This window comes from Bos indicus x Bos taurus, chromosome 14, assembly GCF_003369695.1.
Source record: "Bos indicus x Bos taurus breed Angus x Brahman F1 hybrid chromosome 14, Bos_hybrid_MaternalHap_v2.0, whole genome shotgun sequence".
Classification (NCBI taxonomy): Eukaryota; Metazoa; Chordata; class Mammalia; order Artiodactyla; family Bovidae; genus Bos; species Bos indicus x Bos taurus.
In genome coordinates this window covers 64,466,736-64,491,791 of record NC_040089.1, presented here as the reverse complement: position 1 = coordinate 64,491,791, position 25,056 = coordinate 64,466,736, and the positions used below count along the sequence as shown (strand labels likewise).

The 25,056-nt window shown below is 39.4% G+C and overlaps 1 protein-coding gene across 1 annotated transcript in view; it reads left to right on the top strand.

Moving 5' to 3' along the window:
* SPAG1 (sperm associated antigen 1) overlaps nucleotides 1–25,056 on the top strand; it is an 87,011-nt gene that overhangs the window by 14,647 nt on the left and 47,308 nt on the right. Inside the window, exons 4-10 of the mRNA XM_027561436.1 lie at nucleotides 3,652–3,777; nucleotides 9,913–9,977; nucleotides 10,479–10,585; nucleotides 11,470–11,575; nucleotides 15,667–15,797; nucleotides 19,330–19,436; nucleotides 21,532–21,691. Of these exons, the coding sequence (XP_027417237.1) occupies nucleotides 3,652–3,777; nucleotides 9,913–9,977; nucleotides 10,479–10,585; nucleotides 11,470–11,575; nucleotides 15,667–15,797; nucleotides 19,330–19,436; nucleotides 21,532–21,691 (802 nt within the window). The remainder of the gene's footprint in view (nucleotides 1–3,651; nucleotides 3,778–9,912; nucleotides 9,978–10,478; nucleotides 10,586–11,469; nucleotides 11,576–15,666; nucleotides 15,798–19,329; nucleotides 19,437–21,531; nucleotides 21,692–25,056) is intronic.

Here is a 25,056-nt window from a genome sequence, read left to right as displayed (position 1 = left end):
TGAGATTTATTGAGACTTTTTTGGCCTATGCTCCATGTGCTCTTGAAAATAACATAGAAATCTATATTGATTAGGCCAAGTTTGTTCAGATCAGATCAGATCAGATCAGTCGCTCAGTCGTGTCAGACTCTTTGCGACCCCATGAATCGCAGCACGCCAGGCCTCCCTGTCCATCACCAACTCCCGGAGTGCACTGAGACTCACGTCCATTGAGTCAGTGATGCCATCCAGTCATCTCATCCTCTGTCGTCCCCTTCCCTCCTGCCCCCAATCCCTTCCAGCATCAGAGTCTTTTCCAATGAGTCAACTCTTCGCATGAGGTGGCCAAAGTACTGGAGTTTCAGCTTTAGCATCATTCCTTCCAAAGAAATCCCAGGGCTAATCTCCTTCAGAATGGACTGGTTGGATCTCCTTGCAGTCCAAGGGACTCTCAAGAGTCTTCTCCAACACCACAGTTCAAAAGCATCAATTCTTCAGTGCTCAGCCTTCTTCACAGTCCAACTCTCACATCCATACATGACCACAGGAAAAACCATAGCCTTGACTAGACGAACCTTTGTTGGCAAAGTAATGTCTCTGCTTTTGAATATGCTATCTAGGTTGGTCCTAACTTTCCTTCCAAGGAGTAAGCGTCTTTTAATTTCATGGCTGCAGTCACCATCTGTAGTGATTTTGGAGCCCAAAAAAATAAAGTCTGACACTGTTTCCACTGTTTCCCCATCTATTTCCCATGAAGTGGTGGGACCGGATGCCATGATCTTCATTAATGTTGCTCAAATCTACTCTAATGTTACTGATTTTTTGTCCACTATTTTCCTGTGTCCATACTCTTAATCAAATAGATTCATTTTGGATACTGAGTATTTTATTTTTGGAATTTCCATTAATTCTTTTTTAAAGTTTTCATTCTTCTCCTGAATTTCTCAATTGTTCCTGCATGTTGTTCACTCTTCCTATATATTTATTGCAGCTGTTTTTAAGTCTCTGTTTGTTGTTTCCAACATCCATTCACTCTCTGTGTCTGCTTCTGTTGGCTATGGGTAGCATTTTGCTGACTGTTTGTCTTTACTGTCATTTTTTATATTTTATGCTGTCCATTGTATATAAAGGACTTCCTTGGTGGCTCAGATAGTAAAGAATCTTCCTGCAATGCAGGATACCCGGGTTTGATCCCTAGGTCACAAAGATTCCCTGGAGAAGGGAATGACTACCCTCTCCAGTGTTCTTGCCTGGAGAATCCCATGGACAGAGGAGTCTGGCGGGCTACAGTTGCAATCCATGGGGTTGCAAAGAGTCGGACACAACTGAGCAACTAAACACAGCACAACACATTGTGTATAAGAAAATCAGAAGTAATTAATATTTACCGATAGAAAGGAGCATGTCCTTTCTGTCAAACTGCTAAAGTTGGAAAATGTGGTCAATCTAATCTGTATGTTAATTTGCACCTGATTTGCTTGGGTGTTTGAGATAGGTCGGAGAAGGCAATGGCACCTCACTCCAGTGCTCTAGCCTGGAAAATCCCACGGACAGAGGAGCCTGGTGGGTTGCAGTCCATGGGGTCGAAAAGAGTCGGACATGACTGAGCAACTTCACTTTCACTTTTCACTTTCATGCATTGGAGAAGGAAATGGCACCCCACTCCAGTACTCCTGCCTGGAAAATCCCATGGGCGGAGGAGCCTGGTGGGCTGCAGTACATGGGATCGCAAAGAGTCTGACACGACTGAGCGACTTCACTTTCACTTTGAGATAGGTTCTACTGTCAAGGAACTTACAGTGTGGTAAGAGAGACAAACAATAAATAGAGGATTTTAAATATTCATGCTAAATGCTTTTGTCCCAACCAGGAAGTTCAGAGAAGGCTCACTGGAAGGGAGATGAATATGATCTTGCAAGATAAAGTAGAAAGGGCAGAAATGAATATACTGACCAATACTGAACTGTACACTTAAGAATAGTTAAGATGATACATTTTATGTTATTGTGTCAGATCAGATCAGATCAGATCAGTCACTCAGTTGTGTCTGACTCTTTGCGACCCCATGAATCGCAGCATCCCAGGCCTCCCTGTCCATCACCAGAGTTCACTCAGACTCACGTCCATTGAGTCAGTGATGCCATCCAGCCATCTCATCCTCTGTCGTCCCCTTCTCCTCTTGCCCCCAATCCCTCCCAGCATCAGAGTCTTTTCCAATGAGTCAACTCTTCGCATGAGGTGGCCAAAGTACTGGAGTTTCAGCTTTAGCATCATTCCTTCCAAAGAAATCCCAGGGCTGATCTCCTTCAGAATGGACTGGTTGGATCTCCTTGCAGTCCAAGGGACTCTCAAGAGTCTTCTCCAACACCACAGTTCAAAAGCATCAATTCTTCGGTGCTCAGCCTTCTTCACAGTCCAACTCTCACATCCATACATGACCACAGGAAAAACCATAGCCTTGACTAGATGAACCTTTGTTGGCAAAGTAATGTCTCTGCTTTTGAATATGCTATCTAGGTTGGTTATAACTTTCCTTCCAAGGAGTAAGTGTCTTTTAATTTCATGGCTGCAATCACCATCTGCAGTGATTTTGGAGCCCAGAAAAATAAAGTCTGACACTGTTTCCACTGTTTCCCCATCTATTTCCCATGAAGTGATGGGACCGGATGCCATGATCTTAGTTTTCTGAATGTTGAGCTTTAAGCCAACTTTTTCACTCTCCACTTTCACTTTCATCAAGAGGCTTTTGAGTTCTTCTTCACTTTCTGCCATAAGGGTGATGTCATCTGCATATCTGAGGTTATTGATATTTCTCCCGGCAATCTTGATTCCAGCTTGTGTTTCTTCCAGTCCAGCATTTCTCATGATGTACTCTGCATATAAGTTAAATAAACAGGGTGACAGTATACAACCTTGACGTACTCCTTTTCCTATTTGGAACCAGTCTGTTGTTCCATGTCCAGTTCTAACTGTTGCTTCCTGACCTGCATACAAATTTCTCAAGAGGCAGATCAGGTGGTCTGGTATTCCCAACTCTTTCAGAATTTTCCACAGTTTATTGTGATCCACACAGTCAAAGGCTTTGGCATAGTCAATAAAGCAGAAATAGATGTTTTTCTGGAACTTTCTTGCTTTTTCCATGATCCAGCGGATGTTGGCAATTTGATCTCTGGTTCCTCTGCCTTTTCTAAAACCAGCTTGAACATCTCGAAGTTCACGGTTCACATATTGCTGAAGCCTGGCTTGGAGAATTTTGAGCATTACTTTACTAGCGTGTGAGATGAGTGCAATCGTGCGGTCGTTTGAGAATTCTTTGGCATTGCCTTTCTTTGGGATTGGAATGAAAACTGCCCTTTTCCAGTCCTGTGGCCACTGCTGAGTTTTCCAAATTTGCTGGCATATTGAGTGCAGCACTTTCACAGCATCATCTTTCAGGATTTGGAATAGCTCAACTGGAATTCCATCACCTCCACTAGCTTTGTTATTGTGTATTTCCCTACAATTGCAAAACACAGAGTAAGAAGGGCATTTCAGGTAGAGAGAATGTCATGATCAAATTGTCACCTAAAAATTGACCCATAGTATGATGATATATATATATAGTCTTTTCTAATGTCTGGTTAATTATTTAAAATTGTATATTTACCTTCTTTTTTTCTCTCTTCTTCTCAGAGTTGGGTATCAGAAATTAAAAAAGAAGATGATAAAATACACTTCCATGAAACTGAAACATTTCCAGCAGTGGAAGATAATTTGCCTCCAGTTCGTGGTTCAAACAGCCATCTTCATGTTGCCAAGGTACACCTTTTTGGTGTGGGGGGGTAGGTGGTAAGGGAGAAAATTGTTGTTTATTAAGAACATTAGCTTGGTTTAATCATTGTAGCCAAAGTGTGGTGTCCTCTGGGCAGCTGGAGATTTTTTTCATTGTGATCCTGTGTTTTCACCTTGTTGAGTAAGCCTCCCCTGGAGATCAAAACGAAACAGTATTTTCCTTTGAAGAACTTGCATCTTGGGTTTACTGCTTCCCTTATTTTTATTTTTTGACTGTTCTGTCTCTTCTACTCTGACAAGTTTTGATGAGTACTTAAGATCCAATTGAGTATGTAAATGTTTCAGGGGATAATTTTATGTATCCAGTAGAGATACAGTGGGAATTGTTTGTATAATTAAATATGGATTTAAAGCATTAAACAGATGGATTAATCTGTTTAATTAATCCATTAAATCCATGGATTTCAAGCAGTTATATATGGCATTTCTCTGTTTAGCGCATCCCCCTCCCCCATCCCCAGCCCCTCACGGTTATTTCTGTGAGACTGGTCCCTATTTTGCCATGCAGGGCTCTCCTTTCTAATGCATGGTTTCCATAGAGAAGGGGCCTGTTGGGGTTCCAGGTTCACTTAACTTCCAGTTAAAACTGAGCTTCTTGGTGTCTACCTGACCCTGATATTACAGATCCCAGCCCTTATCTCCAGGGGATTTTGGCTTGAATCATACATTCCATTGCCTCTGCCCTCCTTTTTTCCCTGCTTTTTTTCCCTTTTATTCTTATCATCTCTAAGAGGATGGTTACCTAATTGTCTTCATTTTGGGTTGAGTCATTTTTGTTTTTCTCATTTCTTCTTTGACTTCTCAGTTTTATTTGAAAAATATCCATAGCCCTTCATCACTCTGCTCTTTGGTAATTTACCTTCCTGGATCTTTTTACTCCTCATTAGGAATTACTCAGGTAACTGAGGTACACAGTAAATAAGTATAGTAAGGATAACACTATCTGTAATCAATGAATTCGTATTTATTGAACCCTCATTGTGTGCCTAGACTGTATCCTGAAACTATAACAATGAATAATATTTCCTCCGTGTCCTTACTGTAGTCCAGTAGGAGTAGACAGACTAATGTGGTTCTCAAAGTATGGTCCAAGGATGCTGGTTATCCCTGAGATCCTTCTAGGGGATCCATAAAGTCAATGTTATTTTTAAAACTCTTTTATAAAATAATGCTTTGTCTCTTTCACTTCATTGACTTTTGCCCTAAGGGTAAAAGTTTAGTCATTAAGTCATGTCCAGCTCTTTGTGACGTCATGGACTGTAGCCACCAGGCTCCCGTGTCCATGGGATTTCCCAGACAAAAATAATGGAGTGGGTTTCCATTTCCTTCTCCAGGGGATCTTCCTGACCCAGGGATCAAACCCACTTCTCCTGCTTTGGCAGGCAGATTCTTTACCCCTGAACCACCAGGGATGCCCAAAACGTGAATTAAGGCAGTGGCACTGATTAAACTAGTGGTCATTGTTCGCTCCACTGCTATTATGCACTCATAGTAAGAAATTCCTATTTAACTTAAAAATGTCTTTGATGAAACAACAAAAAATGTATTCTTTTTGTTATATATGATACCTTGAAGACATATCTTTTTAATATTCTGTGTGACAAAATGCAGACTTAACAGATAGCACTTCACTGTGAAATGAAATATGATGATCATCATAAGAAAACCCACTTGTGTGACTGACTGTCAGCCGAATTAGCAACTTTTTCCTGGAACAACTTTTACTTGAAGAGATGACTGACAGACCAGCTATGGTTATTCAGAGTTCAGTTTTTGGCAGACATTTTCTTATAAATGAATGAAATGGTCTGTCACTTCAAGGAAAACAATGAATGGTATTAGTTGCCAGTGGTAAAATCTGAGCTTTCAGGTGAAATTCACAGTACTTCATATTCTTAGGGGGCTCTCAGATAGATGCTTATGACAAAAAAAAAATTTCCCCTTAGGGTAGACACTTAATGACTTTTATGATGAGCTCTGTGAGTAGTTTTAATTTTTTTTTAATTGAGATATAGTTGGTGTATGGTATTATACAAGTTATAGGTCTTATAGTAATTCACAATTTTTAAAGGTTTACTCCATTTATAGTTAATATAATATATTGGCTGTATTCCCTGTATTTTACAGTATATCCTTGTACCTTATTTATTTTGTACATAATAGTTTGTACCCCCTAATCCCCACTTTCACCTTCTCTCTCCCTACTGGTAACCACCAGTTTTCTATATCTGTGAGTCTGTTTCCTGTTTGTTATATTTATTAGTTTGTTTTATATTTTGTATTCCACATACAAGTGGTATCATATAATATTTGTCTTTCTCTGCCTGACTTATTTCACTTAGCATAGTAGCCTTCAAGTTCACGAATGTTGTTCCATGTGGCAAAATTTCATTCTTTTTTATGGCTTAGTAGTATTCCATTGTATGTATATGCTACTTCTTGATTCATTCATCTGTTGACAGACACTTAGGTTGCTTCCAGATCTTGGTAATTGTAAATAATGCTGCTGTGAACATTGGGGTGCATTTATCTTTTCAAATTAGTGTTTTCATTTTATTAGGTTGGTGCAAAGGTAATTGCAGTTTTGCATTGTTGAACTTTGCTGTTTGATATTGGAATACAGTCTTAAATGTGGTTATATTATACATCATTTTAATTTGAATTTCTTGCTTTATGTTTTTTTGCTAGTGACTTATTTTTGTTGTTTGAGACCCCATGGACTGCAACATGCCAGGCTCCTTGTCCTTCACCATCTCCCAGAATTTGCCCAAGTTCATGTCTATTGAGTCAGTGATCCTATCCAACCATCTCATCCTCTGTCACCCTCTTCTTCTGCCTTCAGTCACCCTCTTCTTCTGCCTTCAGTCTTTCCCAGCATCAGAGTATTTTCCAGTGAGTCTGCTCTTTGCATCAGGTGGCTAACATATTGGAACTTCAGCTTCAGTATCAGTCCTTCCAATGAGTATTCAGGGTTGATTTCCTTTAAGATTGACTGGTTTGATCTCCTTGCTGTCCAAGAGACTCTGAAGAGTCTTCTCTAGCACCACAGTTCGAAAGCATCAGTTCTTCAGTGTTCTGCCTTCTTCATGATCCATCTCTCATATCCATACATGACTAATGGAAAGACCATAGCCTTGACTATATGGACCTTTGTTGGCAAAGTGATGTCTTTGCTTTTTAATACAATATCTAGGTTTGTCATAGCTTTCCTGCCAAGAAGCAATCATTTTCTAATTTCATGGTTGCAGTTATTTGCTGTTTATTTTACTCAGTTGGTAAAGAATCCACCTGCAATGCAGGAGACCCTGGTTCAAATCGGGTATCCACTCCAATATTCTTGGGCTTCCTTGTGGCTCAACTGGTAAAGAATAAGCCTGCAATGTGGGAGACCTGGGTTCTAGCCCTTTGTTGGGAAGATCCTCTGGAGAAGGAAACGGCTACCCATTCCAGTATTCTGGCCTGGAGAATTCCATGGACTGTGTAGTCCATAGGGTTGCAAAGAGTCGGACACAACTGAGCAACTTTCACTTTTTCATAGAAATGATGTTAGACAAAGAGCAAATTCAAGTGACTTTTTCATTCAAGTTCAAAATGGTTGTTAAGCAGCGGAGACATCTGGCAACATCAGCAATGCACTTGGCCCAGGAACTGCTAATGAATGTACAATGCAATGGTAGTTCAAGAATTTTTGCAAAGGAAAGGAGAGCCTTAAAGATGAGGAGCATAGTGGCCAGCCATTGGAAGTTGATGATGACCAATCGAGAGAAATCTTTGAAACCGATCCTCTTAAAAACTACATGAAGAACTCAATGTCAACCATTCTACCGTCATTTGGCATTTGAAGCACATTGGAAAGGTGAAAAAGCTCAATAAAGTAGGTGCCTCATGAGCTGACCATAAATCAAAAAAATTGTTCTTTTGAAGTGTTGTCTTTGCTTATTCTACACAAACCACAACGAGCCATTTCTTGATCAAATTGAGGTGTGCAATGAAAATTGGATTTTATATGACAACTGGAGATGACCAGCTCAATGGCTGGACTGAGAAGAAGCTCCAAAGCACTACCCAAAGTCAAACTTCCACCAAAAATAGGTCATGGTCATGGTGGTCTGCTGCCTATCTGATCCACTACAGCTTTCTGAATCCCAGCAAAATCATTACATGTGAGAAGTATATGTTCAGCCTATTTATGAGATGCACCAAAAACTACAATACTTGCAGCTGGCATTGGTTAACAGCAAGGGCCCAATTCTTCTCCATGACAACCGACGCTTCAGAAGTTGAATGAAGCGTCCGCAATATTCACCTGACCTCTTGCCAACTGACTACCACTCCTTCAAGCATCTAGACAACTTTTTGCAGGGAAAACACTTCCACTACCAGCAGGGTGCAGAAAGTGCTTTCCAAGAGTTTATCAAACCCTGAAGCACAGATTTTTATACTGCAAGAATAAACAAACTTATTTCTCATTGGCAAAAAAAATGTGTTGATTGTAACACGTCCTATTTTGATTAATAAAGATGTGTTTGAACCTAGTTATAATGATTTAAAATTCACAATTCAAAACCACAATTACTTTTGTACCAACCTAATATTTGGTAGGAGAAGGCAATGGCACCCCACTCCAGTACTCTTGCCTGGAAAATCCCATGGATGGAGGAGTCGTCGAAGAGTCGGACATGACTGAACAACTTCGCTTTCACTTTTCACTTTCATGCGTTGGAGAAGGAAATGGCAACCCACTCCAGTGTTCTTGCCTGGAGCATCCCAGGGAGGGGGAGCCTGGTGGGCTGCTGTCTATGAGATCGCACAGAGTCGGACACGACTGAAGCAACTTAGCAGCAGCAGCAATATTTGGTATATACCCTGGAGTGGAACTGCTGGATCATATGGTAGTTCTATTTTTAGTTTTTTGAGAAACCGTCATACCGTTTCCCACAGTGGGTGCACCAATTTATGTTCTTATCAACAGTGTACAAGAGTTGTCTTCTCTCCACATCTTTTCCAACGTTTGTTGTTTCTGGTCTTTTTGATGATAGCCATTCTGACAGGTGTGAGGTGATATCTCATGGTTTTAATTTGCATTTCCCTGATGATTAGTGACATTGAACATCTTTTCATGTGCCTGTTGGTGATCACCATGAAAACTTTAACAGATATGATTTTTAATTGTATAATGAAATATAGGAATATTTGGAAGACCTGTGTTAACCCCTAATGACCAGTGTATAATATTACAGAATTGTGCTTGTGTATCCATTCAGATGATTTCAAATGATGATTTTTAAGAAACTATTTTTAGCTGTTGTTTGCTTTCCTCCCATTCCCTTCTGGTGCTTGCAGTGGGCATGTGCCCTGGGTTGAGCCACTTAATGACACAAAGATAGGGATTGGTCAGTGATGGCCCATAATGCAAACTAGCTAATCAGAGTCCTTCCCTGGGATTTCTCTAACTAAAGATGGGGAGAAGAGTCAGTCTCCTTTTCCCTTCTGATTGGGAAGCCGGTGAGGTTATAATCCCAGACTGAGTGTAGCCACATTTCCTACTGCATAGAGAAAGCAAGCAATCGGGCAGAGAGAAGCAGAGACTTCTAGGGAAGAGAAGACAGGTGGAGAGAGGAAGAGCTATAGAGAGAGGGTATATGAATCCTTTATCCAGCAATATCCCAGCCCTTTCATCCATTTGGTTACATAAGCCAGTAAATTATTCTTTTTAAACAAAATTAGTCCAACTTGGGTATCTGTCATTGTAAGCAAAACAGCTCTAATACAGCAAACTAGCTATTTCTTCAATGCCTAGGTTTTAAAAGAATGAATGATAGTTTCATACTTTTTCATTATAAGAAAATCAATAATAATCACATTTCATACATGTAAGTTTTAAAGTTTTACATATGTACCTAAAGTCCTATTCATCACTCTCATAATTAATCTGCTGTGTATTATTATGTTAATAATTGTAATACTGAAACTGTCCTATCTTCAAGGGTAACTTATTCTTATCCATTCAATTCATGTATCTTAAGCCAATACTTCACCTTTATATGAAAATATGCTAATCTTATATTAAATATCTCATAAAATATAATTTTATTCTTTTAGGAAAAGAATTCTAAAAGTAGACCAGCTAAAAAGAAAATTCCGAGAGATTATGCAGAGTGGGATAAGTATGTTTTATATTTCTTTATATAAAATTGTCAGCAAAAATTCACTGTCATAAAATACTGTAATAACTCCTTAATTATTTTAAACCTGAACATATCAAATGTAAGTTATGTCAGTAGAGTACTAAGAGTATTTGGATTAAGCACTCTTGATTTTGTTTCTTCATTAAATAAAAAACTATGGCATCCTTTTATTTATGAGTAACCAAAAATAACTAATGCAATATTTACCCATCCAAAATAACAGATTTTTAAATTAAGATAAATTAGTCACTACTGTAATAACAAAGTTCTGCACAATTTAGGGCTGATTAAAATTTAAGTCCTCGCTAAATTCTGTGTTTTTTAGGAAAAAATACAAGTGACATCTAATACAAACCTACCATATATTTTTGGAATATTATTTCTAAAGGCACAGTGATACAGATACAAGAGTACCAATAATAAGTTTTATTCTCGTTTGTATTGAGCTTTTTCCTAGTTTTTTATTATTTTTCATTTAAGATTTGACGTGGAAAAAGAATGTGCAAAACTTGATGAAGATAAAGAAAGAACTGTAATAAACAACAAATCACATTTGTCTAAAATTGAGACAAGACTAGATACAGCAGGTAATGGGGGGAAAATAGGAATGATTTAGTAGTCTTTACTGGAGAAGGCAATGGCACCCCACTCCAGTACTCTTGCCTGGAAAATCCCATGGATGGGGGAGCCTGGTAGGCTGCAGACCATGGGGTCGCTAAGGGTCGGACATGACTGAGTGACTTCACTTTCACTTTTCACTTTCATGCATTGGAGGAGGAAATGGCAACCCACTCCAGTGTTCTTGCCTTGAGAGTCCCAGGGACGGGGGAGCCTGGTGGGCTGCCATCTATGGAGTCACACAGAGTCGGACACGACTGAAGGGACTTAGCAGCAGCAGCAGCAGTAATCTTTACCTTTTTTGAATGATAATAAAAGCTGTTGACCCAAAGACATTCTCTTTAAGAGCTGTATATTTCCATAAAAAGTTTATGAATTTTCTCCTAGGGCTGATCACCTCTAACAAATTCCATTCTATCCTTAAACTTCTTAATTTTATGAGTAATAATAGTTATGATACTTAAGTGTAATAAGACTTAAAAACATATGAATATGTAAACCTATTTTGTTTTTACCATGATTCAGTTTTCATTCCCTTTTTCAAATCTTTTTTGTCCAAATCCTTCAAATTTCTTTTCCTCAAAACAAAAAGATGGAGCACTTTCTGTTCACTTGAAGTCCACAGGTACATAGTACCTTTAAAGTAAAGCAAAACAATTATTGAGAAATCTAAACCTTCAAAAATTCTGAATGATTAGAAAGAATAGAAATATCATAAACTTAGGAAACCTTTTATTTGCTTTATTTGTTTTTATAGTTTTCTGCTTCTGTTAAAATAAGCATTTTTGGATTTAAATTTGGAAAATTCTATCAAGTTATATTCTTACTTACAGCAGATAACATTTATTTATAGGTCTAACTGAAAAGGAAAAGGTTTTTATGGCTACGCGTGAAAAGGAAAAAGGAAATGAAGCTTTTAAGTCAGGAGATTATGAAGAAGCTGTAAAGTACTATACTCGGTGAGCAGATTTTTGATGTGGTTTAATCTTGTCATTTAAAAAATGATAGTGTTTGATTGTTGAAATGATATAAATAAGCTAAATAATGTGTCATAATCACTCGATATATGGTACTTGCAATTTATCATATATTCACTTGTGTTTAGCTCAGACAGTAAAGAGTCTGCCTGCGATGCAGGAGACCAGGGTTCGATCCCTGGGTCAGGAAGATCCCCTGGAGAAGGAAATGGCGATCCACTCCAGTATTCTTGTCTGGAAAATCCCATGGGTGGAGTTTGCAGGCCACAGTCCATGGGGTCACAAAGAGTCGGACACGACTGAGTGACTTCACTTTCATTTTCACTTGTGTTTGCCTTGTTTTCTCGATACTTTTCTTAAAACTCCAAGCTCCCACTCCACTCCCATGTTTGACAGAGTTTCTAACTTTACTATTTTACAGAGGAAATAGAAGCTGTCTGGATGGAACTCAACAGAAAGTTCATTCAGGATAGAGGTTAAAAACTCAGGTTCTGTAGTAGACTGCCCGGCTCTAGTATTTTATGGTACTACCTCCCACCACAGGGCCTTTGCATATATGGAGCCTCTGTCTAGAATACTCTTTCCTCTACTTGTTATTTAGTTAATTCTAACTTATTATCCAGATCTCAGCCCATGCCTTACTTCTTTTGTGAAGTTTTCCTTTACTTCTCAGACCAGGTTAAACCTCCACCCAACTCAATCACCGCTCCAATGCCCCCCACCCCCGCCACTGCCAAATTTGCAAACCCATATAGTAATTTTACCTCTTTGTAATATCTGTTGGAAGTATGATTCAAATTTGTGTGATCTGGCACTAACTGGACTATAAAGTCTGTAAGATTGAGCCCACTTGTCATTTTTAAAAATACCACTGGACCCCTAATGCCCAGCCAACACCTGGTTCACAGTACATGTTCATTGTATGCTTGTACGAATGTATGAAGCTCTTATAGTCTGTGAAAAATAAACTAATTTCTTAAAATACTGTTATAGACAAACTGTGCTTATAGAACCACGAATGCTATCTTATTAATAGAACTAAATGCTGTAAAATTGTGCTTCCACCTTTGGAAGAAGTTTTTGGTTTTTTTTTTTTTTTAACATTTGTGTCTCTAAACTGTTGAAGTGAACATACAAAGTAAAGAGAATATTGAGGTATCATTCATTCAGTTCAACCTCTGCTGTTTGGGCAGGTGGATGTCAGCTCTGGTATTGTTTTCTCTCTTCTTATAGATTTCCACCAGTGGAGAATCTCCTGTCTATTACAGGGAACAAACTTTTTCTTGTCTTCCTCTTTGAAGAAATCATAGAGGTGAAGAATTAAAGCAGCATAGTGCAATGGTTAAGGGAACTCACATTGCCACTTTTCAGACCTTGGGTAGATTTTTCACCTCTTTTGTCTCAGACATCTCAATGTGATGAGACTATAATAGTGCCAACCTCAGAGCAGCTGTGAGGATTAAATAAAACAAGATGCTGAAAGGCAGGGTTACATGATGGTAAAGAGAACAGGTGCTAGAGTAAAGCACTGAGGTCTGAACCTTAACTCTACCATTTTCAAGCCTGTGGCCTTGGGCATGTTACTTAACCTTCCTGCCCCATCTGTTTTCTCATCTGTAAGATTGGGAAAGCAGTAATTCCTCCTCTGTGCGTTATAATGAGGATTGAGTGAGTTTAATGTTTAGTGTCTGGCAGGTGGGAGGTACTCAGTGTCAGGCTCTTGTGTTATTTATTCTTACATGTATTTTCTATGTTTGATTGCTACCCAACCATGTGATTTATTTATATTCATCTTTAATGATCTTGTGGGGCTTCCCAGGTGACTCAGCAATAGAGTATTTACTTGCCAATGCAGGAGATGTGGGTTCGATCCCTGGATTGGGAAGATCCCTAGGAGAAGGAAATGACAACCCACTTCAGTATTTTTGCCTGGGAAATCTCCACTAATGACCTTAATAAATGGACACTCTGTGAGTTTTCTGTTTTTATCTTATATTGTAATTCTGGATTTAGAAGATTCAGTGTACCAATACCCTTATCATTCCTATATTTAGGAATACATTATTTTAAAACTATATAGAGAGTATTTATTTATTTGACTGCACTAGGTCTGGAAAATCCCATGGACGGAGGAGCCTGGTGGGCTGCAGTCCATAGCGTTGCTGAAGGTCGGACACGACTGAGCGACTTCACTTTCTCTTTTCACTTTCACGCATTGGAGGAGGTGGCAGCCCACTCCAGTGTTCTTGCCTGGAGAATCCCAGGGACAGGGGAGCCTGGTGGGCTACCGTCTCTGGGGTCGCACAGAGTCGGACACGACTGAAGCGACTTAGCAGCAGCAGCACTAGGTCTTGGTCGAGGCAGGCAGCGTCTTAGGTCCCACTGTGCCGTGTGGAATCTTTGAGTTGCAGTATGTAGGCTCTTAGTTGCAGCATGCAGGATCTAGTTCCCCGACCAGGGATTGAACTCCCTGGCCCACTGGATTGGGAGCATAGAGTTTTAGCCACTGGACCACCTGGGAAGTCCCTAGCAGATTATTCTACAACATTTCAAATCAATTTTATAAGCAATAGCCAGGTAGGTTTAAAATTATTCTTTTCGTTAGTTATATTGCATTCATACCCTTAGTGTAAAAAAACTTACTCTCTTAAGGTCTGTATTCCTCAATTACTACTGCTCTTTTCTGTTTCCTTCAATTAAAATCCTTTGGTAAGATTATGATTATTTCCTAAGAGTTAAATCTACTTTTAGATAACAGACTAATTTGTGTCTGTTAACACGATAATAATTTAACAAAGGGTATTAGTTGTGGTTGATCACTATTTGCTTGTGTTTTTTTTTTAACTAGGAAATTGTCCCCAAAGAGTAAAAAAAAGAAAAAAAAAATTTGATGTTAACTAAACTGGCTTGTTTTGAGGAGATCTGTGTGGGTATTTAAGGGTGGCTCAGATGGTAAAGAATCCACCTGCAATGAGGAAGATTTGGGTTTGATCCCTGGGTTGGGAAGATCCCCTGGAGAAGGGAATGGCTACCCACTCCAGTATTCTTACCTGGAGAATCCCATGGACAGAAGAGCCTGGCAGGCTACGGTCCATGGGGTTGTAAACAGTTGGACACAACTAAAGCGACTTAGCAGCAACAATACGGGTATTTAAATGATCATATCACTTCTAAAGCCAGAATAAATTTTAAACCTTTTCACTAGAAACTTAAGCATCTGTCTAAACATTGATTTAGTAGTTTGTAGAATTTTATGGTATTACTTTTGACAGCCCATGCTGTGTTAATTTGCTGGGGCTGCCCTGCAAACTCGGAGAAGGCAATGGCACCCCACTCTAGTACTCTTGCCTGGAAAATCCCATGGATGGAAGAGCCTGGTAGTGGGGTCGCTCAGAGTCTGACACGACTGAGTGACTTCACTTTCACTTTCCACTTTCATGCGTTGGAGAAGGAAATGGCAACCCACTCCAAGAATTCTCCAATTCTTGCCTGGAGAATCCCAGGGACGGGGGAGCCTGGTGGGCTGCCGTCTATGGGGTCGCACAGAGTCGGACACGACTGAAGCGACTTAGCAGCAGCAGCCCTGCAAACTGCCACAAACTGATTGACTTAAACAACAGAAATGTATTCTCACAGCTCTGGAGGCTAGAAGTCTGACATCAAGGAGTCTGCAGGGTTGGTTTCTTCTAAGGCCTCTCTCCTTGGCTTGTCTGTAGCCATCTTCCCTCTGTGTCCTCAAGTGATCTTTCCTCTGGGTGTGTCTTCTTATAAGGATACTAGTCATACTGGATTAGGAAACACCCTCATGACCTCACTTTAACTTAATCATCTCTTTCAAGACTATCTCCAAGTGTAGTGATATCCTGAGGTGCTGGGGGGTGGGACTTCAACCCACCAATTTGAGGGGACGCAATTCTACCCACAACATGAGCTGTGATTGTTTTAGCTTCTAACTTTAGCTGAGTTTCTCCATTTTATGTTTTCCTGTCATTCGCTTGTTGACATTAATGTCTCTTTCATACATTTTACCACAATAAAATATTAAAAACTTTTTAAAAGTGTCTCTTTTACAGGAGCTTATCCGTGCTTCCCACCGTAGCAGCTTACAACAATCGTGCTCAAGCAGAACTCAAACTGCAGAACTGGAACAGTGCTTTTCAGGACTGTGAAAAGGTCTTGGAGTTAGAACCTGGGAACTTAAAGGGTAAAAAGTATTCATAGAATACCTTTAAATTTGCTGCACCATCTGTCGAAGGTCATCTGTAGATACTCATTATGTTTACACTGCTGCTAAGTCACTTCAGTCGTGTCCAACTCTGTGTGACCCCACAGACAGCAGCCCACCAGGCTCCCCTGTCCCTGGGACTCTCATGGCAAGAACACTGGAGTGGGTTGCCACTTCCTTCTCCAATGCATGAAAGTGAAAAGTGAAAGTGAAGTCGCTCAGTTGTGTCCAACCCTCAGCGACCCCATGGACTGCAGCCTACCAGGCTCCTCCATCCATGGGATTTTCCAGGCAAGAGTACTGGAGTGGGGTGCCATTGCCTTCTCCAATGTTTACACTAAAAAAAATTCAAATAAACTCAAATTTCTATATGTGAATCATTACCTTCCTCAAGTTACTTTGCATTTCAAGTTTAACTTCGGATTTAACTTTTTAATTACTTGCACTGATGTAGCTAGTAATCCCAGATGATTGAGCAAAGTGTACATGTTTTTGTTTTTACTTCTTTTTGGCTGCACTGGGTCTTCATGGCTGCCCGCAGGCTTTCTCTAGCCGTGGCGAGTGGGGGCTACTCTTCGTTGTGATGCGCAGTCTTCTCACTGCGGCGGCTTCTCTTGTTGTGGAGCAGGGGCTCTAGAGCACGTGGGCTTCAGTACTTGTGGTGCATGGGTTTAGTTCCCCTCAGCCTGTTGGATCTTATTTCCCCAACCTGGGATCAAACCCACGTTCCCTGCATTGGCAGCTGGATTCTTAACCACTGGACTACCAGGGAAGTCCTACATGCATTTTTAGAGAAATATCTCACGCTTGCATTTGAGCTGTAGTTTGTGGGGTTTTTGTTCCCTTTCAATTTTTAAAAAATTGTGGTAAAATTGACATAGCACAAACTTTTACGATCTTAGTCATTTTTAAGTACAGAGTTCGGTGGTCTTAAGTACATTCATATTGTTGTGCAGTCAGCTCTACTGTCCACCTGCAGAACTTTTTAAATCTTGAAAATGTACCCATGAAACAGCAACTCTTTATCCTCTCTACCCACCCCAGCCTCTGGCAACTACCAGTCTACTCTCTGTCTCTGTGATTTTATTATCCTAGGTACCTCATACAAATTAAATCATACAGTATTTATCTTTTTCTGACTGGCTTATTGAACTGTATCTTTTTATCTAAAAAATAAATTTAAATATGATTTTTAAATATTTATTAATAAGCTCACACCAGAGCTCTAGAACGTTCCACCAGCTGCTTTTTGGGTTTTCCACCTAGATGTCCATAGACCATTTGAAATTAAGTGTGTCCAAAGCTGACTACACCTCCCCACCAACACCCGCCCTCCATTCTGCTTTCCTACTGTACCTTCTTATGGTCCAAGCCTGAAGTATGCAAGTCAGACTCTGCTCTCCTTTTCTGTTACCAAGGAGTCATTCCGAAAGGGAGAGGCATAAATTATAATAGATTCATTCTATTTCTAAATACTATGGGTTCAGATAAATACAACCACTTACTTTTTTTCCCACATGCCTACAAACACGGGTGGGCAGAAACCATGGTGTGCTGAGGACGGATCCTGGTGCATCAGCCCAACTGTCATCGGCATGGATGCCCTCCCTTCCCCAGTAAAGTTCTTTGCTTGTATGTTGTCTCTATCACAGCATATGGGTGGGGTCCTAGCTTTAGGCAGGTGCCCGGTCTCCACACGACCACTGTGCCAGGCCCTGTGCCATGCAGTACGTATATTAACTCCATTACTTTTCACAACAGCTCAGTAACGGTGCGGGGACTGTTTTTAGTGGACTTGCCAGGTGGCTTAGTGATAAAGAACCCACATGCCAATGCAGGAGATACGAGTTTGATCCCTGGGTTGGGAAGATCCCCGGGAGAAGGAAATGGCAACCCACTCCAGTATTCTTGCCTGGGAAATCCCAAGGACAGAGGAGACTGGCGGACTGCACAGCCCATGGGTTCGAAAAAGAGTTAGACATGATTTAGCAACTAAACAACAACAGCTGTTACTAGCACACTCATTTTACAAAAGGACAGGGACATACTGAGGGACTGAACAACTCACCTAAGATCACCCAGCTGGTAAGTGACAGAGCCAGGACTTGACACTGGATGACACTCCAGAGTCCACATTCAACCACTGTGCTACTCTTCTGCACTAGAATGGTCTTCTGTTTTCATTTTTCCCCATTTGAATAATTTCTTAAGCACCAGAATCTTCACTATATAAAAAAACAAGTTTGACAGAGCCAAATCTAGTAATCAGTATGGCCATAAAACATTAAGAATTCTTAGATTTTCTTAAGAGGATAAATATCATCCTCTTTGAAACTTTATTTTTAACTCAAAAATTAATTGTTCTAAATGCAGCATAGTATATGGTTATAACCTGAAGCAGAAAATGGACATTAGTGGAAAAATTGGTGAAATCCACATAAAGTCTAATGTTTAGTTAACAATATTTCTTAGTTTTGGCAAATATATCATAGTTATGTAAGATGTTAGCCTTAAAGCTGGGTTGGGGTATATGAGAACTGTCTGTATTAGCTTTGCAACTTTCTGTAAATCTGAAATTATTTCCAAAAATAAAGAGTTTTTTTAAAATGGTAATTGTTATATCATGAATATTTCTTTATGGACAGTTCCTTCTGAAATCTGAATAGGAACAGTAATAGCTCAATTTGTACTTATGCTATAATTTTGTTTATATTAATGATGAAATGATTTATCCTCTAGATCTTCCTGGCTCATTCTAAGACTAAAATCAAACTAGCCAAATTTATGTTTTAAAATAGTGTTACTAAAATAAATCAGATATAAATTACAGAATCAGATATAAATTCCAGAATTACAAAGCCTGATACTTTTCAAAATCATGGCTTACTACACAAAGTTCTCTTATGACATAATTAATCATGATTCATTTTAGTATTAAAAATTATCAAATTAGATGCTGTAACCTTCAAAAATTCTCTGATACAATTTACCAAAGTGTGCAATTTCTGAACTTAGCTGGACTTAAACACCAAGATTCTCTGTGTTCCTATTCATTTTAGATTGCTATAAAGACTTCACTAAGGACCCATATTCTGAGTTAGGTGCTTGGTTATTAATATAAATACCACATTTAAATGAAAGGCTTTTTAAGTTTTCAGAAAGTAGAAATAATAGTCATGATGATTATAAGGAGGAACATATTATTATTTAGTGAAGAGCTTCCCAATATTGTAGCACAGCATGGTGCCTTCAAAGGGTTAAGATGTGGAGTCTCTCAGCCTTGGGGGAACTGGCAGAGCCTGGAGCTGTCAAAGGGCCAGGCTGTTGGAAGGGACAGTTTTTTATTGCAGCCTCTTCTGTTTGACCTCAGGATCATTTTCTATATTTGTAAGAATCTTAAAATGGGTCTAGTTTGCACAATTGCATTCTAAATTCTTCCCCTTGAAGAATGTGTCATAATCAGAATGCCACATGTTAAAAAAATATAACTTTTATTTTGGTAAATTTTCAGCTCTTCTGCGCCGTGCCACCACATATAAGCATCAAAACAAGCTCCAGGAAGCTATAGAAGACTTGAATAAAGTACTGGCTGTTGAACCTGATAATGAGTTGGCCAAAGTAAGTACAGAAAGCAATCCCTCACCTAATTCTATAGTTTGCTTTTTCTGGGTTTATGTTAAGATACCAGCCTTGCTGGATAAATGATACTGAGGAATGAATAGGACACAACTTTAAATAGTAGATACATCTCAGACACCCCCCGGTGTTAACATGTATTTGAAGTGAAAGAAAGCAGACTCTTAAATTGTCCAAAATCATTAACCTACTCCTAAAGGATAAATAATTTTCTCTTTCCTACAGCATTGTAGGCAATCCTTTTCTTTGAGCCAATTTCAGTTTATTATGCAGGGTGGTGTAGAAGTTCCTAGTAGGATTAGGCATGAGCTTAATGGCCATAAAAGAGTGTTTCTTCCTTTAACTTGTATGGTAAGCATAGCATCATTGACAGTAAACTGACTCAGATATGTACTTAGGGGATCTGTGTTCAGACCTAGAGAGTGGAGGTAAGTGTCAAAAACTATGAAGGGTCTGAGACTTTACCCTATTTAAAACTTACAGGACTCCTGGGTCAGGCACAGAAGACTTTGTTACTCATGGCATGGCAAGCCAATGAGCCAAGGCTTCCCTGTTCATCACCAACTCCCGGAGCTTGCTCAAACTCATGTCCCAACATCCATATTTTATAATGTTGTTGTTGTTCAGTCGCCCAGTCATGTCCAACTCTTTGCGACAGTTTGGCTCCTGGAGTTTGCTCAAACTCATGTCCCAACATCCATATTTTATAATGTTGTTGTTGTTCAGTCGCCCAGTCATGTCCAACTCTTTGCGACAGTTTGGCTCCTGGAGTTTGCTCAAACTCATGTCCATTGAGTTGATGCCATCCAGCCATCTCAGCCTTTGTTTCCCCCTTCACCTCCTGCCCTCAGTCTTTCCCAGCATCTGGGTCTTTTCCAGTGAGCTGGCTTTTCATATGTGAAGGCTGAGATGGTTGGATGGCATCAGCTCAATGGACATGAGTTTGAGCAAACTCCAGGAGATAGTGAAGGACAGGGAAGCCTGGAGTGCTGTAGTCCATGGGGTCACAAAGAGTTGGACATGACTGGGCGACTGAACAACAACAACATTATAAAATATGGGTGTTGAGTTTTCTAAATGTGAGACCCCTCAGCTGTGACACAAACCCACTGAGTGTGTAGTACCTATCTGGGCCTTCTGCTGCCCCCATGGAACTTGGTGGTCAGGGTACCTGACATAAGCTTGAAGCTCATGTCTATCGAGTCAGTGATGCCATCCAACCATCTCATCCTCTATCACACCCTTCTCCTCCCACCTTCAGTCTTTCCCAGCATCAAGATCTTTTCAAATGAGTCAGTTCTTTGCATCAGGTGGACAAAGTATTAGAGCTTCAGCTTCAGCATCAGTCCTCCCAGTGAATATTCAGGGTTGATTTCCTTTACGATGGGATACAAGTAAATCTGCCAAACCTTTAAATATTACTCTTTAAAAGCATGTGTAGTATGGTTTCGGAGAAGGCAATGGCACCCCACTCCAGTACTCTTGCCTGGAAAATCCCATGGACGGAAGAGCCTGGTAGGCTACAGTCCATGGGGTCGCTAAGAGTCGGACATGACTGAACGACTTCACTTTCACTTTTCACTTTCATGCATTAGAAAAGGAAATGGCAACCCACTCCAGTGTTCTTGCCTGGAGAATCCCAGGGATGGGGGGGCTGGTGGGCTGCCGTCTATGGGGTCACAGAGCAGATACGACTGAAGCGACTTAGCAGCAGCAGCAGCAGTATGGTTTAATTTTTATAAAACTTTTTGGACATGTCTGCAAGTTTATATGCATACAAACATATATAGGAAGATGATCATCAGAATATCAGTAGTTTATCTGAGAGGCGAGATTGCAGATAGTTTTTTTTCCTTTTTTATGCTTGTTATACTTTAATTTTTTTATAATAGAAATATATAATTATAATCAGAGAAATCAATGAAGTTGTTTGAAAAGAAAAATAAAGACCACCATAAAAAGCTTCATCTTAGTTATCTTTATTCACTTTTCAATATCTTCATATTATTACCTGCAAGAATAGTTGTATTTTTTACTAAAGAAAAAATTTTTCTTTAACATGGTGATTATGTTGTAGAAAACCTTGTCAGAGGTTGAAAGAGATCTGAAAAATTCTGAACCTGCATCTAAGACTCAAACCAAGGGGAAAAGGATGGTTATTCAGGAAGTAGAAAACTCAGAAGATGAAGATGAAAAGGACAGTGGAATAAAACATGAAGATGGCAGTGGAGATAAGAGTAAGACATCTTTTCTCTTTCATTTATGCAAAAGAGCTATCTTGTTATATGATTAGCTGGTTCAAATTTTCTATTCGTACAGAAATTCTTAGTCTACCAAACTTTTTATAGCCTTTACCTTATAAATCCACAAGCAAGTTTTTTCTTCTTTTTCTCAATACAGCTCATCTTTTTTTCTTTTATTATTGAAGTATAATTGACTTATAATATTATGTTGGTTTTGGGTGTACAACATGTTTCAATAATTTTATATATCATGAAATGATCAGCATGTAAGTCTAGTTAAAATCTTTTCCTTAATACAATCTCTCAACCCTATTTTTCTTCATAGTCTGACATCTTTTCTAATACTCAGTTTAATTCCTGATTATCACCTTTACATACAAATGGCTGCTTGTTTGTCACCAACCATTTGTAAGTTAACCTTCAATCAATCTCTGAGATGATTGTTTTATGGGTAGCTGCTTAGTTTCAAACAAATATGTTGACTTCAGAGGGGTTATATACCTAAAAATGAATGCACTATTGCTGTACATGCCTCTCTCCAAAGAAATTTTTTAAAAATACGCAATTTCACTTTTGATGTAATTGTTTTTTTAAAAAAGAATCTAGACTATATAAATTTTCATCTTCATAATGTAAGACAATGAAAGTTATATCAACTTTAAGTGAAAAAAATCTGCCTTTTCACCTGACCAGAGCAAGAGGAAGTTTTTGTTTCTTCTTGAGAACTCCTGAGCAACTAAGGGGGAAATGTCAGTGTTGAAAATCATTCACAGGTAAAAATCAACTTTAAGTAATTTGACAGAATATTTTAATTTTGAGGGAGAAATATAAAATGTTCAAGTCATTCAACTAAAAACAAAAAAAAAAAAAAACAAGGAGTATAAGTTTTTGGTTTTTTTTTTTTTTTTAAGTGGCAAAAAATATAACGTAAAATACATACCTCAGGTTAATATATGACCGGTTAAGCTAGGATGAAGACAAAAGCACAGAAAAGGAGGAGGTGAGAGAAGCGGAGACAGAGCAGAGCAACTGAGAGAGGATAGGAAAGAAAGTGAGGGCACCAAAGGGAAGAAAGGAGACTTTAAAGTAGGCAGCTCTTCAAGGACTGAGGCGCACCTTTTTAAGTAAGTTCTGGCAACAAATGTTTTTCTTAGGGTTTATATGTACCAAGATAATTAGCCAGCATTTTGCATTACAAAGAGTTAAAGTCTTATCTGAAACAATATCAGATCAGATCAGTCGCTCAGTCGTGTCCAACTCTTTGCGACCCCATGAATCGAAGAACGCCAGGCCTCCCTGTCCATCACCAACTCGCGGAGTTCACTCAGACTCACGTCCATCGAGTCAGTGATGCCATCCAGCCATCTCATCCTCTGTCGTCCCCTTCTCCTCTTGCCCCCAATCCCTCCCAGCATCAGAGTCTTTTCCAATGAGTCAACTCTTCGCATGAGGTGGCCAAAGTACTGGACTTTCAGCTTTAGCATCATTCCTTCCAAAGAAATCCCAGGGCTGATCTCCTTCAGAATGGACTGGTTGGATCTCCTTGCAGTCCAAGGGACTCTCAAGAGTCTTCTCCAACACCACAGTTCAAAAGCATCAATTCTTTGGCACTCAGCCTTCTTCACAGTCCAACTCTCACATCCATACATAACCACAGGAAAAACCATAGCCTTGACTAGATGAACCTTTGTTGGCAAAGTAATGTCTCTGCTTTTGAATATGTTATCTAGGTTGGTCATAACTTTCCTTCCAAGGAGTAAGCGTCTTTTGCTATTATTTTACAATTATTTTTAAAATTTACATATAGTAAAAGTGGGCTTCCCTGGTGGCTCAGTGGCAAAGAATCCGCTTGCCAATCAGGAGAACAAGTTCAATCTCTGGGTCGGGAAGATGACCCAGAGAAGGGAATGGCTACCCACTCCAGTATTCTCGTCTGGAGAATTGCATGGACAGAGGAGCTACAGTCCATGAGGTCACAAAAGAGTTGGACACTACTTAGCAACTAAATAACAAAAACTACAATAGTAAAAATGGACTTTTTTGGTGTGCAGTTCTAACACGTGTATAATTTCGTATAACCATCACTGCAGTCAGGATACAGAACAATTTCATCACAAATTGTTGACCAAAAGAAAGTATTCTTTCTTTTTTGCTTCCCTTTTAGCCAAACCCTCCCCTCACCCCAAGCCTTGGGTAGCCATTGATCTATTATCTGTTCTTACAGTTTAACTTTTCCCGGAAAGTGACATCAATGGAAACAGAGAATATGTAACCTTCTGCAACTAGCTTCCTTCACTCAGCATAATGTCACTGAGATTCATTCATGTAGCTGCATGTATCTTTGATTCATTCTTTTTTTATTACTGAGTAGTACACCTTTACATGGGTATATCGCTGCTTGTTTATCCCTTCATTTGTTCAAGGGCATTTGGGTTTTTTTTTCCAGTATTTGGTATTTATGAATAGATAAATACTAAGATTTAAGATTTATCTATTCATAAAATATGCTACTAAGATTCATGCACAGATTTTTGGGTGAACATATGTTTTCATTTCTCTAGGGTAAATACCAGGAGTGAACTGTGAGTCACAGGGCAAGTGTATGTTTAACTTTACTAAAATCTTCCAACTGCTTTTCCAGAATGGCAGTACCATTTTTCATTCCCATGAGCAGCATTTTCATTTTATTCCCATAAGCAGCATTTTTCATTCCCATGAGAAGCATTCCCATGAGAAGTATATGGCTTCAACAGTACATGAACTGTGAACTTCCAGATGTTCAAGCTAGATTTAGAAAAGGCAGAGGAACAGAGATCAAATTGCCAACATCCTCTGGATCATGAAAAAAACAAAAGAGTTCCAGAAAAACATCTACTTCTGCTTTATTGACTATGCTAAAGCCTTTGACTGTGTGAATCACAATAAACTGTGGAAAATTCTGAAAGAGATGGGAATACCAGACCACTTGACCTGCCTCTTGAGAAATGTGTATGAACAACAGATTCATAACAGCAACAGTTAGAACTGGACATGGAACAACAGACTGGTTCCAAATAGGAAAAGGAGTACGTCAATGCTGTATATTGTCACCCTGCTTATTTAACTTACATGCAGAGTGCATCATGAGAAACGCTGGGTTGGATGAAGCACAAGCTGGAATCAAGATTGCTGGGAGAAATATCAATAACCTCAGATATGCAGATGATACCACCCTTATGGCAGAAAGTGAAGAACTAAAGAGCCTCTTGATGAAAGTGAAAAAAGTTGGCTTAAAGCTCAACATTCAGAAAACTAAGATCATGGCATCTGGTCCCATCACTTCATGGCAAATAGATGGGGAAACAATGAAAACAGTGACA